Here is a 15,985-nt window from a genome sequence, read left to right as displayed (position 1 = left end):
CTGGCTTCTCAGTTAAGATTTCTATTTCTTCTTAAGATCATTATATTCAAAATTTAATTTATAACTTTACTTGGGCTATTTAAAACCCATACTAAGCTGCTTTAATGATCTTTATAATATCAGACTTCATTTTACTAGTACTATGAATGTTTCCCTACTGTACTTTTGAAATAAGCCCAAGTTTAGACTTTTACACCGTTGAGCAATATTCATTCTGAAATAATATCCCTAGCTAACACCTAGCCACCCATTCATTCATTCAACAAGCATTTGAGTGCATACTCTGGCAAAGCATTCTTTGAGATGCTGGAAATTCAGCAGTGAGCAAAACAATTTTACCCTCATGGAGTTTATGTTCAGGTGGGAGAGACAGAAAAAACAATGAAGTGAAAATAAATACATATATTTAAAGTGTCAAGTGGTGACGAGTATTGTGAAGAAAAGTAAAGCAAGATAAGGGAGCCAGCCAGCTATTTCCAGCTCTGGGAACAGCAAGCACAAAGGCTTAAAAAGTCAGGCGGCCTATTCAGGAGCTTAAAGAAGGATGGTATGGCTGAGAGAGGGTGAGGGAGCAAGGGAAAGGGTGGCCGGAAATGATGTCCCAGAAGCAGGTGTGTCTCTAGGCAAGATAAGGGGTTTTCGCATGTGCTGATTGCAAGGGAGGCCAGTGGGGAGATGTGAGTAAGAGTGATGGATCTAACTTACTTTTAAAAGGCTCACTGTGGAGAATAGACTGTAGGGAGAGAGCAGGTAGACCAAGAAGCCAGGCAGGACACTGAGGTGGCATGGACTACAGTGATCACAGTGGAAATGGTGAAAATTTTCATATTTGGGATGTATTTGGAAGTGGTTTAGATATGGGATGTAAGGGAAAGATTTCTTATTATTAGATTTTTGGCCAGAGCAATCTGATACATGTGCCATATACAGAGATTGAGGAGTGGGTAAATATAAATTGGGGAGTCATCAGCTTCCTTGGTCTGGGTAAAACCACTTGGGGAGTAGAGTAGACAGAGAATATCGGAGGCCGGTGGGCTAGGCCCGGCAGCCAGTGTTTGGAGGTCAGGGAGGTGAGGCCCAGTTGCCTGTAAGGTAGGACGAGAACCCCAGGCCAAAGGAAGAAAGTTAAAGGAGGGAGTGGCCAGGTGCTACTGAGAGTTCCAGGAACTTGGGTGAGGGCTGATGATTGACCCCAGGATTTGGCTAGAGGGTGCTGCTTGGTGCCCCTGACAAGAACAGCTTCATTGCATGACTAGGTGGAAAAGCCTGATTGGAGTAGGTACAAATAAGGTGAATTGCAGACAAGGAGTCTAGACAGCCCTTTTGAGGTTTTTTGCTAAGAAGGAACAAAGAAACAAGATGATAGCTAAAGAGGATATGGGGTCAAGTGAGGGGTTTTTGGTTTCCTATTCTCTGATGGATAATACAGTGTGCTGATGAACGTGAGTCAGCACTCTGCCAGGTAATAAATACACAAGACGCTTGACAGACTTGACCTCATTCATTCTTCCCGCCACCTACAGAGGCAGCGAGTAGTGGGATCCCTGTTTGCCGAGGCTCAAGGTAACTTGCACAGTCCCACACCTAGATTGCTAGAAAGTTGTGAAGCAGGAACTTGATTCCAGGTCTGTACTCTTAATCCTCTGCTGAGAAAGTTAAGAATTTTCTTGGAAGTATACTATACTCTGATTCTTATTTGTGGAAGATAACTTAGCCATTACCCTGACCAGCCTTTGTACCCTAATATCTGGTAGACCACGCTGTCTTATTCATGATCATAAAAGGTGTCTAAACGTCATTTATGTGAGTATACACATACAGAAAAGCATGGGTTGACTCCATCTTTTATAAAATGGAGTGTGCATACCTTTTTATCCTTTGCTCAATTTTTTTAGTTTTCATCAAATAGTTATCTGAAGCCTGCCTTGTGAAAGCCAGGAGTTTTTATGTCACGTTGTAAAAATGGCAGCTACCACCACAGTCATGCAAATGAATACATGCTGCCTTAGGATCTCTTAACATTCCTTCTGTTTCCTACCTATCTAGGCCTGTAAGAAGTTTGGTCACCTGTTCTGTCGTAGTATTTGCTCTGAGCTAATGCCTCTTCTTCGTAGTGGCCTTCTCACTGTTCTCACTTGGCCGTTACTCTATGCAAGTGTGTCCCTGTTGTCTCTGGGCCTATAAACTTCCTCTTCTTGTAAAGACATCAGTCAAATTGGATGGGGGCCCACCCGCACAGCCTTGCTTTAACCAAATCACCACTGTAAAGGCACTGTTTCCAAATACAGTTGCATTCTGAGGTCGTATGAGTTAGGGCTTCAACAGGAATTTGAGGGGACACAATTCAGCCCGTTACACCATCTATGAACAAGTACCCCAGATATTTATCATTCTTCCTATCAGTATGATTCTGTGCTCTTCGAATATTCAGTTTTAGTAGTTGAGGTTTATAAATTAACCAATAGTAATAGCAATAGGAATGCACAGTGAAATTTTTCCCCCTAAGCCAAGTTCATTCAGATTATTAAAGATTTAGATTTAACTCTTTCTGAACAAAAGATGTTGTATTGTCCGGCTTTTTGTTAGTGTCACACACATCCTTCACTTTTGTGTTCGCTGGAGGAGGCTTAATCCAGGATAGTTGAAACATTGAGTTGGCTGTTTTGTGGATGAAAATTGCCAGTGTTTCCCGAACAAGCCATTCAAGTACGCTTTCAGATTTTCACTGTGCTGTTTGATGTGCTCCTTCAATCAACTAACTGTCTTGTTTACATTTATTTTAAAGGGACAATTTTACCATCATCTTACATGGGAAGTTAGTATATCATACTTGCCTTAAAAAAGTTATTCTTACAAGTAAATACATGACTGTAAAATCAGTGTTCACTCATGTACCACCTGAAATTGCTTAACGTGCCACTGGCAACTCCATCCTCCCAGCTGCTCAGACCCAAAGCCTGGGAGCCATAGTTGAGTCCTCTTTCTTTCACGCTTCACAGGCCACCTGACAGCAAGCCTTACCGGCTCAGACCTCTCAGTATCTAGAATTGTGCTACTTCTCACCACCCTCACTGCCATCACCCTGGGCCCAGCCAGTGTTGTCTTTTGCTAGGATCATTGCAGTAGCCTCCTAACTGTTTCTTCCCCGACTCCCTTCACTGTGTTCTTACACTGCAGTCAGAGGGACCCTGTTAAAAACAAGTTAGATCCTGTCACTCCTCCATTTAGAACTCCAGTTGCTTTTTATGTTCACTCAGTGGCAGGGAGTCCTTCATTTCCTACTCAGCTAAATGGACATCTCTGCTATTCTTTGACACTGTGGGGGAGGTTCTACTTCAGGGCTCTTGCACTTGCTATTTCGTCCTCCTGGAAGAATTGCCCCTCAGCTCTCCATAAGTCATGTTCCCCCATCTTCAGGTCTTGAATCATGACACCCGATTGCAATAAGGCTTGCCTTGATCACCCTGTTGAAAATGTGAACCCCTCCCCTCATTACTCCCTGCTCTAGAAAACCATCATCTGTCATACTACATAATTTGCATGTTTATGTGGTCATTGTTATGTGTTCCATCCACTGAATGTAAGCTTCATGAGGGTAGCCATCTTTATTTTGTTCACTGCTTGTTCCCCGGTGCCTAGAAAAGTGTCTGTATATATGTTACAGTAAATGCTCAAATATTTATTCAAATTGAATAGTAGCATGCGTCCCACACTTCGGGAAATACTGAGATGCACTGGAAACACCTTCCGTGGTCTTGAGTCCCTCCAATGGATCTTTTCTTCGCAGTCATGCATTAAGAGCTACTTGCCTCTGAGAGCCTAGCTACTTGGGGGCTCAGCATTTAAGGCAAAGAAAGCTCGTAACTTGCCTGGATCCTGAGTTTTATCCAGAGGAAATAGTCCAGATGCCAGGCGGAGCAGGGAGGAGGGAGAGGTAAGCAGGACTGGTTGGGAGAGCAGCCCGAGGAGATTGCCCTGTGCCCTCCCACAGCCTCCTCCCTGTCTGGCCTCAGTACCTGGGCTCTGATCTGGAAGACACCGAGGAACAGCTCAAGCCTCCGTCTGAACGCGGCTGAGGGGACAGTGCCTGGAACCTGTGACCTGTGTTCTTGCTCTCATGAGCTATACTTGTCAGGCTTTGGGATTTTTGAAAACAAGTCCATCAGAGAACTGGCCACCCTCTTTTAGCTTTTTCACAGGTTAACAGAGAAACTATGGTTTAAATAATTGAAAATGTTATCCTTGGCGCCTTCCGTTGACTCCTAGTTGATCGAAAGGACATTGTTGTCATTTGACGTGGCCAGGGTGACTCCTCCCTCTAAGGTAGTTTGAGAGTCATTCCGACAAATGAGCACACTCATCGCCTCACAAATGTGTAATAAAAACAAAACAAAACAAATACCTTCTTTTTTTCTAAGTCCCTTTAGTTAGCACTCGATATTGATGGTTTTCATCTCAAACCAGTGGACTCAAATAGATCAACATTTGTACATGCAAACCCTTTATGAAGTTGGTCAAAGCCGCGGGGATGGGGTGGGGTGTCTTTCTAGGTTTGGTCATCTAGCTCTGGTTCAGTCGTCACGTCACCTGTAACAAAACCGCGTGCCCCTTCCCTCTGGTTGTGCTGGTCAATACTGATACCTTGAAAAGCTGCACGTTTGAGGTACAACAACTTTCAGCACTTACTTGCATGTTCCCAGGTAGTGACAAGGAGCAGCTCGCTCTAGGCTTACGAGTTCCCCTGGAGTTGCTAGTATCTTGAATTTCTTTCCATTTATTTTAGGAGTAAAAGTCCCTCGCAATTTCCGACTGTTGGAAGAACTCGAAGAAGGCCAGAAAGGAGTAGGAGATGGCACAGTTAGCTGGGGTCTAGAAGATGACGAAGACATGACACTTACAAGATGGACAGGGATGATAATTGGGCCTCCAAGAGTAAGCGTCGAGCTACGGCTATAAATGTCAATGTCTTAAATTCACTGTGCCTCCTTTTTAAAAATATTAGCCTTATCACGGAAAAGCTCACCAATGGTATATTTTCTGAAATGTGGCTATTCTTTTTTGACCAGTTTCAGTTTATATATTTGAACCTCCTCTGATGCTGTTTAATCCCTCTAAATGGTAAGCAAAAACCTGTTTAGACTCATAGTGTGAATTTACATGACAATGTAGACAGTGAGGTTTGAGGTAATTGTCCCTTCAGATGCAGCTTAGAACCAGCTCTTGGGCTTATCAAATAACAAGGCTCCAGATTTAGCCAATGTTCCTAAAGACAGTGTCCAAATGAACTTTAGAAAACCTTTCCGGTTGTGGTTTTTATTCATTGTTTCCCGGTTCTGCCATGCATCTGTATCCTAATTCCTTGGGCCATTCAATCAACGGTTATTGCCAGCCTAGTCGGCTCTGGTCTGCTGCAGGCACTGGTAGGCCCAGAAGCCTTTGCAGTGAAGATTAAGACAGCGGGGATGGGGAAAGTAACCTCTCTTTGAGGGACCTCTCATGATTTTTGAGAGTTCCCAGTCTTCACAATGCCAGCTAACCTTTTTTTTATGGCATGTAGTAAACCCCCAGAAATGTCATTGAAGTCTCACAAGAACCTGTTGTTAGGTGCCACCATTGTGTTGCTGCAGTCCATTTTACAGACGAGGAAACACACTCAGAGAAGTCAAGTTTCTTGCCCAAGGTCACAAGGCTGATAATTCCCAAACCAGGTCTGACTCCAGAGCCTATGCTCTTAACCACTATGCTCTAGGGAGACGAGTCTCCCTCCTGTTTATATTTTGAGTTTCCCTCTGTTCCCATTATAGAATTATCCAGGGTACTAAGTAGTACTTGAATAAATAGATTCCCATAATTGGGACCCTTTTTTCAGACAAGCAGCAAGAGATTCTGCCTGAAAATAGCTGGACCTTCCCTGTGTCTGCTTGTGCTTAAGTATGATGATGTTCATTCATTTTGTTTATACTGCACGCAAGGCTCTGCTCCAGCTTGTGGGCAATAGAAAGTCACGTGGGATGTGGCTGAAACAAGGAAGAGTGCTGTGCTCCTTAAATGCTAGGACACTCTAATGTTCATCTTAGACTGTCCGAAACATTTAGGGTTAATGATTGGCTTTGCCATTTAATGTTACTTCTTGAGTCAGTTTTGTGCCCCTGTAGTTTTGGCTTTTGGGTTCTTAAAAAAATATTCATTAAAAAAATATTCAATCTGTTTTCACTCATTTCTTGATTTTTTTTTTAATCTGTGAAAACCAGGATTTTCTGAATCTGTTAAATACTGGGGAAAGCCTGATCTAGAAAGCTCCTTTCCTCACGGAGATCGTTTTTCTTGCTGTCTCTGAAAGTCCATTGTGTGGTGATGGCTTCCTTCACTGCATTTCACCTCTTTCTAGGAGTGGTGTAGGTTTCTTGAGGGGCTTTTCTTCCCAATCCTCCTTACTCTCCAGAACACCCGGAAATGAAATGACGCAGAATGGGGGAGTCATTCAATAGGTTTGTTAATTAACAGACTGGTTTTCAGGTTCTAACCAATGAGCAGTGAATCAGTGCACAACATTGGGAATACACCAAATACCACTGAATTACACACTTAAACAACACAAAGGAACCAACAGAAGGAACCATTAAGTTCTGTTGAAAAGATTCTAGTCTACGTAAAACACTTTAGATTGCCCTGAGTTTCAGTTTCTCTCTTTCCAAAAGGGGCTGACTTTTAGTGAGTAACTTCAGTATGCAAGGTGCTTTCCATACATACTTTTTTAAAATCACAGCTTTATTGAGATGGAATTCACTTACTGTAAACTATACTTTTAAAGTGTACAGTTCAGTGGTTTTATATACTCAGAACTGTACAACTATCACTAATTTCAAAACATTTCATTACCTACAAAGAATCCCCAACCCCATTGGCAGTCACTCCCATCCCCTACTCCTCACCCTTGACAGTCAGTAATTTACTTTCTATCTCTTTGAATTTGCTTGTTCTAGACATTTCATATAAATGGAACCATACAATATGTGGTCTTTTGGAACTGGCTTTTAATTAGCATGTTTTCAAGTTTCGTCCATGTTACAGCACTTTCAGTTTTATGACTGAATAACATTCCATTATATGGATATATTTTTTGTTTATCCATTAATTAGTTGATGGACATTTGGATTTTTTCCCACTTTTTGCCTATTATGAAGAATGCTGCTATGAACATTTGTGTATAGGTTTTTGGGTGGACATAAGTTTTCAGTTCTCTTAGGTATATACCTGGGAGTAGAATTGTTGGACTATATGTTTAACATGTTAAAGAACTGCCCAAACTGCTTTCCAAGGTGGCTGCACCATTTTACATTCCCACCAGCAGCGCCTCAGGGTTTTCATTTTTTTGCGCCCTCACCAATACTTGTTATTGTCTGCCTTTTTACCACTATGGTTTTGATTGCCTTGGCTCCCCAAGGTTAAAAACAAAGTCATAAAAGGAATTATGTGCTTCTAGGTGCTTCCTGTGGCAGCCTGTTTTAAGATTAGCATACAAGGTGTATGCCATGCGTTTGGAATAGCAACATTATTATTAAAGCATCTGTATAGAGCACTTGAGTAACCCATCTCCCTATTAGATTTTTGTTATTGTATTATTCAAAAGAAAATCCATCAAAATTTAAAAGGTATAAATACCATATGATCCAGCAGTTCTGCTAGGAATTTACTTAGCTTTGCTTGAATGTGTTGCCCAAAAGCCTGTATGTACAAAATTACTTCATGCAGAGTTTTCAATAGTAGCAAAATATTGGAAACCACCTCAGTGACTTTCAGTCAACCATATTATATGTACTGTGTAGCTGGTGAATGAGAGATGTATATGTGCTGAAATGGAATGATCTCCATATCTAAGTGACAAAAGAGAGGTGCAAAGCAGCACACAGAATATTCCGCCACACGGGACGGACGGCGGTAGGGGAAGAAGAAGAAGAAGAGGTCACATGTGCACTCGTGCTTTTGTGTGCTTAGAACATAAAGGAAATTGGTGACAGTGACTGCCTTCTTCAAAAGGGACCTTGCTGGCTGGGGCCAGGGTGGAAAGGAGACTTACTTCTTACCATATATCTTTTTGTACTCTTTGAGTGCGCTTTAATTATATATGAAGTGTGTGTGTGTGTGTGTGTGATGTGTGTGTGTGTGCTATTTGAATGCTTATTTTATTTTATTTTATTTTATGACAAGTCCTCTAAATCTAAAAGCAAAGCTTCCCACCCAAGTGGCCCTTGTAAAATTCTGGCAAATGTCTGACTGTCCACATCATTAGATGTGGAGTATTTCTACTCTAACCACAGAGGTGCTGGCAGTAGCCAGGTGATCGAGCTGGGTTCTGTAGCCTCAGCACTACTGACATATTGGACTGGATCGCTCTTTATTGTGGAGTTGCCCTGTGCATCTGTCCTGTGCATCGTGGGATGTTTAGTAGCATTCCTCGTCTCTACTTCCCTTCCCCAGTTGTGACAACCATAAATATCTCCAGATGTTGCCTGATTCCCATCATGCCCCGGGAAGGGGGTGGCATAAATCGGCCCGGTTGAGAAGCACTGTTTTGCTCCTGGGGTTCTTCAAGAGTGTTTTTCTGTGTGGGTGAGAGCCTGGCTATGTGTTTATACACATACTTGTCTAAAAGTACTGTGTGCACGCAGAAGAACAAAAGATAATTACAAGAGTGTATGAAGTAAAAGGAAAGGGATGCTTTCTCTAGTTCATTATACTCCCCCCAGAATGAAAACCGGTCAGGTGGTGTGTGGTGTGTTTCTACTAGCTTTTGCTGTGGGTACACAAACATAAATACATATCCTTTTTAATACCAGTGAGAGCTTGCTGTGCATGACATTTTGCAGCTTTTTTTCTTCACTTAACGAATAGCGGACATCTTGCCATATTAGTGCATATTGACCTCTCTTTTTAAAAAGCTTTAAGTTACATGTCTGATGCATGAATATGTTCTCAAAGTTTTCAAACAATGCAGAACATGTAGATTAAGAAGTTCACTTTGTTCCCCTTAAATCTTTGCATCATTCAGGGAAAAAGAAACCATACTAGGTTTTTCAACAGAGATAATTTAATATATGAAGTTGATCAGGTAGGCGCTGGACTGAAAAAGCAAAAAAGGTACACCGTGGGAACACAAAGATAACACTACAGAAAACAGCAGCCACCCCCTGGGGCTGGGAGGCCAAGGGAGGCTGTAGGGATATGGGAACCTAGCACTGGAAGAGCAACACCCTCAGCTGCTGGCCCCTGGAGAGGCCGGAGCAACTGGTTGGACAAGGGCTGGAGACCAAAAACGAGTTCAGACGCAGCTCCTGCTGCCAAGATGAGGGGCTCCTACTGGGGTGACACTGATGGAAACAGGAAGCAAATGGAAAGGAGCAAGTGCCTCCTTTCTCCTTTTTGTTTTATGTTAGGATTGTGTGGTTAACTTGATAGTTTAGCCTTTAGGTTGTAGAATATTCCTGTGGTACTAGGATTGAATTAGAGAAATGAATAATTGATACGGCCTCAAGATGGGTCCTGTGGCTCACTCAGGAGGATACCCCAGCGATGGAGAGAGGGAATTTCCATACAAAGGCAAATGGTGTCTCCTCCCTGTTTAAAGGGGCATGCTGGTTAATAAGCCCCCCGCCCCCCCCCCACCTTTCTCCGCTCTTTGGGTCCTGGGGCTGGCCTTCTGCAAACTCCGTTTCATTTCTCCTCTTGTCCTTTTGTCCGCTGGCTTCCTGTGAGGTTCCTCTGATCAGCACACAGGAGAGAGCCTGAAAGGCAGGGAGAAGGGGCTTGCTCCTTCCTGTTTGCTTACTCTTCTGCCTGGGGCATTCTGGTAAGAGCCCTTCATCTGGCATCTGCCGTGGGTTCCAGCCTCCAACTTTTTTGGAGGGCACTCCCAGCACCAGCCTCACAGCGCCCCCTCCTCAGAGATCCTTGTTAAGCTTCGGAGGCCTCTCCTCTGAGCTTCTAGGTCTGATAAACTGTGGCCTGTTCCCTTTGTTCCCGCAGCCTTAAGGGTTACCACCTGCTCCCTGCACCTATTACCTCCGTGTTAGCTCAGGTTCCCTTTTTAAAGCTTTTTTTCAGTCTAGTGACACTGATTTAACCCATCCCCTGTATTAAAGTCTCAGTTAAAATACCTAGTATGGCGCCTTTTTTCCTGGCTTATCCCTCACTGCCCCACGTGCCTCCCCAGATTCGCTGTGAGTAGCAGTTCAGTGTGTCCCTCGCACACCCCTTTCTCTGCATTTACCTACCTGTCCGCATCCTGAGTCACTAAGATCTTAGGCTCTACACAGTCTCACAGCCCACCCTCCATTCTAACATAGCATGTGCCCACATTGTACATTAAACATAGTTTTTATATAACGGCCTAAGATTTGAATTAAGTAGCAGTTGGCTAGCTGACCTCATGTCATCATTGTATATATTAACTTAGATTTTATAATTTTCTTTGCATATTTTTGCAGCCAATAGCTTTTTCCTTTTCTCATATCTCATACATTTAAAAAATACATTTTAATTTCTAAAACTTTTAGTTTTACAGAAAAGTGGCAACAGTAGTATAGAAAGTTGCCATATACACCCCGCCTCCCCCTACTGCTAACATCTTAGATTAGTTTAGGACATTTCTAAAAACCAGTGACCCAGTATTGATACATTATTATTAACTAACCTCCATAACTTATCCAGGTGTTCTTAGTTTTGATCTTATGTCTATTTTCTGTTCCAGAATCCTACCCACGATACTCCATTATGTTTTGTCGTCATATCCTGGGCTCCTTGTGGCTGTGACAATTTCAGGTTTTTCTTGTTTTTGTTGCCCTTGATAGTTTTGAGGAGTACTGGTCAGGTAGTTTGTAGAATGTCTCTCTATTGGAATTGGCCTGATGCTTTTCCTCATGGTTAGGCTAGGATTATCTCATGTATATGTATATTTTTAGGTCCAGGAAAAGTTAGTAACCTCCAGGCTCTGGGCCTGTGGTGTCTTAACGAAGAAACCACCTGTGGGCACTTCAATATACCTAGAATTGGAGGGAGGCGTCTGTCTGTCTGCTTTTATAGGTTGTACATATTCTGCAACTTGCTGGCCATACCACCAGCCATGTGTCTTGGGTGTGTGCGCGCGTGTCTGTACATCTGGGCCTCAGCCTTTGAAAAGGCTACACAGTATCTGGTTCTATGAAAGATGCCATATTTGTTTAATCTCACCCCCTTGCAAGTAGACATTTAGATTGTCGACCGTGATTTTTGCTGTTGCAGACAATGCTTCACATATTTGTGCACAAGTATGAGTCTGTAGGAAATTCCTTGAAATGGCCTTGCTGGTCTGAGCATGCCCGTCTCAGATTTTGATAGGCATCGCCAAAATGTCCCATGGTGCACAGGCCACATCAACCATGTGGCAAGTGTTTGTTTCATGATCAAATAATGAATCTTAAGAGCTATGTTCCTTACAGAGACAGAATGTTCTAGCAATTCTCCTTCAGGCACATTTCCTTTCTTCCAAGAAACCTTTTTAGCGGGTCCCTGGAGTACTTGCAAACAAAAGACGAAAACCAGAACCCTGTTTCCCACAAAAGTCTTGCTTTGGGCTTTTTAATGACCCTTCAGGGGTCTCTGTGTTCACTTGACTTGCGGCATTTTTCGCTGTGTTCAGTGAATTGCCAGTTGAACATCAGTGGTCAGAATTCAGTATTTCTTTTTTTTTCCTTTTTAAGAAGTTAGTCCTAGCATGGCTGTTTTTAAATTAGACTTCATGGTGTCAAGAGCAATGTTAAGGTTTTATCTGTGTTACAGTCAGAATCCTATTAACAAGCTGGCCACTTTCTTAACCATTTTGATGCTATTGTTAATAGACATCAGTGGAATTTTATCAACACTGATAAGCCACAAAACATACTGGCAGATGGATATATTGGTGCATCAGAGCCTCCAAAGTGTGGTATCAGATTTCTTTTTTTTTTTTTTAAGAGCCATCCTGCCACCTGTTGGCAGCTCAGCGGCTGCTCAGCTCAGGCCAAGAATCAAACCGGGGACCCTGTTGCTCAGAGCTCAAACTCTTGAGCGAGCTCTTAACCAACTGAGCCACTCGGCCGGCCCTCAGATATTTTTAAAGACTGCGATTTTAGCAGTTACCTTGAGCCGGTGCTCCCAAGGGCTTTTTATTATGTCAGACATTCTGTCTGAATTGTGACAGGAGCATTGAGCATGAGTGCAGGACACGCCCAGAGATGAATTTAGGATCCATGCAATCAGCAGGTACTGAGTATGTGGCAGCCGGTGGAGATGATGCCAGGCACTGGGGATAAGCCTTTATAATATTTTCCATAAATCTGTATGGAAATCATGTCCCTCTTTGCTTCCCGCTTGTTATGTTTAGTGAGCAAATTTATTTTTCTCTGAGGAACCGCCTTAATGGCAGCAAGGTGCTCATTTTATATAAGCATGAAGGGCAGCATTCATTCATTCATTCAACAAACATTTGAACACCAATGCTGTTGAGGCCATGCCTTCCTTGTTCTGTGTGGAGAGGGAGGTCTGACGCGAGACTGGGTGTCAGTCTCCAGGTGGGAGTGGGGGGGAGTCAGGGGGACCTGTGAAAGGAAAGTTCACTTGAGCCAAAGAGCTGCAGGGCGCAGAGGAGCCAACTGATGAGGGGCCCCCAAAACAAAGTAATAAGGAGGCCAGAGGACCGGAGTGGGGAGGGAGAAGAATAAAAGGAGAGGAAGGAAGGCAGGGGTGCACAGGGTCCAATCCAGGAACTTGGGCTTCTTGCTCAGGTCTCTAGGAGGCCACTGGAGGGGTTAAGCCACCAGGGCCAGTTTCCTCATTTTAAAACATCAGTCAGGCTGCTGTGTGGAAAACAGATGTAAGAGAGGGACAGATGTAAGGGGAGCAAGAGAGAGAGCAGGCTTGGGCGAGTCAGATGGGGTGCAATGGTGGAGGAAAGTGGATGGGTGTGTGGTCTCTCTTAGAGGTAGAAGCTGAGACTTTTTGATGATTGGAAGGCGGGAGGTAAGGGAATCGTGGCTGGCTGCTAGGTTTTTGCTTTTTAACTGCTAGTGATGGTGCCACTTACGAGGGAAGGTGGGTGGAAATCCAGAGCTGAGTTTTGGTTTTGTTATAGTTCGGGGTCTCTGTTAAGTGGATGTGGAAGGTTTCTGGGTATATTATGGATGCCTTCTGAATCTTATGCTATGTTCCAGTTTTTTTTATTAGGGACAGGCCACTATTCAGACACACTGTTCTCAAGTGTTTAAATCACATCCTCTAATTTATTTCCCCCCAAAACACCACTAGATGTCGCTGTTTACACAGGAGCAATTACTTGTGCTGCATGCACTGAGGAAGGGGCACAGGTGCCTGAGAGGGGAACCATAGGAGGGTGGCCCCTGCACTCAAGGGTGCCAGTCTGATGAGGAGACATCACCACGGTGTGGTCTTAAGACACAAATGATAACAACATGATTTCATGCAGCACAGAAAGCTGTGGATTAACCTTCTGTCCTGTGTGATATTTGAACTGGGAGGCATTTGACTAGGTGATGTTTCAGTGGGGTTTTAGAAGTTGTACGGAAATTCAAGTGGGGAAGGGCGCTCTAGGCAGAAGGAACAGCCTGCCATAGGCAGCCCATTTTGCTGTTCATTGGGTGGAAGTTACAGTGAAAAGCTCTTTGGCCTGGGGGATGGGACTTTTCCAGTGTTTCCTGACAAAGGCACAGTTGATGTTTGAAGAAGGACTATTTTTATGCAGGCCTGGCCTCCTCGGACCCCTGCCTCATGCACTAAATGCCAGTAATCTCTCGGTTCATCCTAAAGACAGCTGGGAGGTTCAGTACCTGCCCATTGGGATCTTGCACAGTGCACAGCCCCAAAGTGATGATGACGTGGGAAAGCAGCTCTCGTGTCTGCACCCCACCCCTACCTTCCGCTTAATTTTGAAGTTCTCTAAAGAGTTGCCTGCTCTGTGCTTTGGACATAGTGGCATTTAATGCATCGCCTGATGATCCTGGCATGAATAGACATTTAGTGTGGCTTTCCAGAATAGACAATCATTCTCTTATACACCATCCCCCAGAGCGTAGGACAGGTCTGCAAAGTAGAGAAATTAACATAAAAACAAATCCATCTGTTTGGGCGTAATAATACTAACTTAAGACTTCGGTGATACTAAATTGTCACTTTTTACTCCCCGCAAGGCCAGAATTCGCAGACACTAGGTAGGGACTAGTTACGGCCGACTTACCAAATAACGGGTAGATTTGTGTCATGGAAGCAGATGGACCAGTTCTGCAGTCAGGGGTCATGGGGTTTTGGAAGGTCTGCTTATTTTATTTAACTCTTTGTAATTGCCTGCCATCTCTGTACCTTTTTCTTTTCCAGACAATTTATGAAAACCGAATATACAGCCTTAAAATAGAATGTGGACCTAAATACCCAGAAGCACCCCCCTTTGTAAGATTTGTAACAAAAATTAATATGAATGGAGTTAATAGTTCTAATGGAGTGGTAAGTTGTTTTCTCTGCCCTTGTTCCTTGGGGTTCAGAAACGCTTCGTACTTTAACATTAGGGGCACTTTGGGCCTAATTCCATCTGTTCCTTGGTTATTTGATGGTAAAACATTTTACAGTACGAACATGTGCAGATTGGGGGCGGGGAGGGTTCTGTTTCCCAATTGTATTTAACCAGCAGGCATTCGGCACTTAACTCTGGGCCAGCGCTGCGCTAGTCACTTTGAGGTGTGAGTTTATCAGTCCTCGTGACACTCCCCCGTGAAGTAGAAATGAGGATACTGAGGCACAGAGGTGAAAGGTCTTGCCAGGGTCACACTTTTTCCTCGTGGCCCTGGCACATGATCTTTGTTTCCTTTATTGGCCTTGCTTTGTACCTGATTGTCACGGCCATAAATGGAAACCAGTCTCACTTGCCATTAGAAGGCAGTGACGGCAACAGTGAACACTACAAAAGCAAAGCAAAGGGGAGCGAGCCTTCCTCCACATGTTGCTCGCTGAAAACTCTGAGCCTTTGGAGCCCGCTCCTGCTCCAAGGGGAGGTCAGCAAGGGTGCCTGGGTGTTTCACGTGTTAGCATCACGTGAGCCAAGCCTTTACTTTGAGGTATTCAGAAGACTCGGGGGAAAAATTGAAAAGAGATGCGCCTCATCCCTGTGTGTTCAGTGTCTAATGTTTCATCAGTTCCAGCTAAAGTCTCGAACCCAGAGCTCAGCCCACGCTTTGGGAACTGTCTTTTAGGGAACACTGCGCTAACTTGGGAGAGTATGACGCTGAGGCAGGCCCTTGTCACTAGAGCTTGGGTCCGGCCACCCGACGCCTTTGCTCTGCCCACACTGCCCGTTATCATCCACTGCCTGGTGGAGAGTCGAGGAGGGACAGGCAGTGGGCCGCGGCAGCCCCTGGCCCAGGAGCAGGTCGCTGTTTAGAGCCCGTTGGGTTGATTCTCACCAAGTGTCAGGGCCATTTCTCTAAAGGTGACTTTATTTATCCATAATATCCTTCTCCTAAATAGTGAGTGTTTGGAACACAAAAAGGGAAAAACTGACGGTGGGAGGGAACCTTGCAGGTAGGTAGTTTGCATGTCAGATATTGTGTGATCAGCATGTTCAACTTGAAAAATGCAATTTACCCAAGTTTGTAGTGTAGCTAAACTCCAGCGTACAGCTAATCTTTTGATTGAGAGCCTAACAATAACTGGGTTTTTGGGGTTTGTTTTTGCCTTTTTATAGGTGGACCCAAGAGCCATATCAGTGCTAGCAAAATGGCAGAATTCATATAGCATCAAAGTTGTCCTGCAAGAGCTTCGGCGCCTAATGATGTCTAAAGAAAATATGAAACTCCCTCAGCCACCGGAAGGACAGTGTTACAGCAATTAATCAAAAAGAAAAACCACAGGCCCTCCCCCTGCCCCTATTCAATTTAAGCAGTCTTCATTTTCCACAGTAGTAAATTTT

The 15,985-nt window shown here is 43.8% G+C and overlaps 1 protein-coding gene across 2 annotated transcripts in view; it reads left to right on the top strand.

Moving 5' to 3' along the window:
• UBE2V1 (ubiquitin conjugating enzyme E2 V1) overlaps window positions 1-15,979 on the top strand; it is a 24,493-nt gene extending 8,514 nt beyond the window's left edge. Inside the window, exons 2-4 of one of the 2 annotated variants that reach the window (XM_019640945.1) lie at window positions 4,784-4,932; window positions 14,401-14,526; window positions 15,761-15,979. In XM_019640945.1, the coding sequence (XP_019496490.1) occupies window positions 4,784-4,932; window positions 14,401-14,526; window positions 15,761-15,907 (422 nt within the window). In that variant the 3' untranslated portion in view covers window positions 15,908-15,979. Of the gene's footprint in view, window positions 1-4,783; window positions 4,933-4,982; window positions 5,119-14,400; window positions 14,527-15,760 lie in introns of those variants that run through there. The other variant, XM_019640946.1, reaches the window with a different exon arrangement.
• The last annotated feature ends 6 nt before the right edge of the window (window positions 15,980-15,985 follow it).

Source organism: Hipposideros armiger, unplaced genomic scaffold, assembly GCF_001890085.2.
Source record: "Hipposideros armiger isolate ML-2016 unplaced genomic scaffold, ASM189008v1 scaffold_54, whole genome shotgun sequence".
Taxonomy (NCBI): domain Eukaryota; kingdom Metazoa; phylum Chordata; class Mammalia; order Chiroptera; family Hipposideridae; genus Hipposideros; species Hipposideros armiger.
The sequence above is the reverse complement of the archived record's forward strand: the minus strand, read 5'-3'. Positions and strand labels throughout refer to the sequence as shown.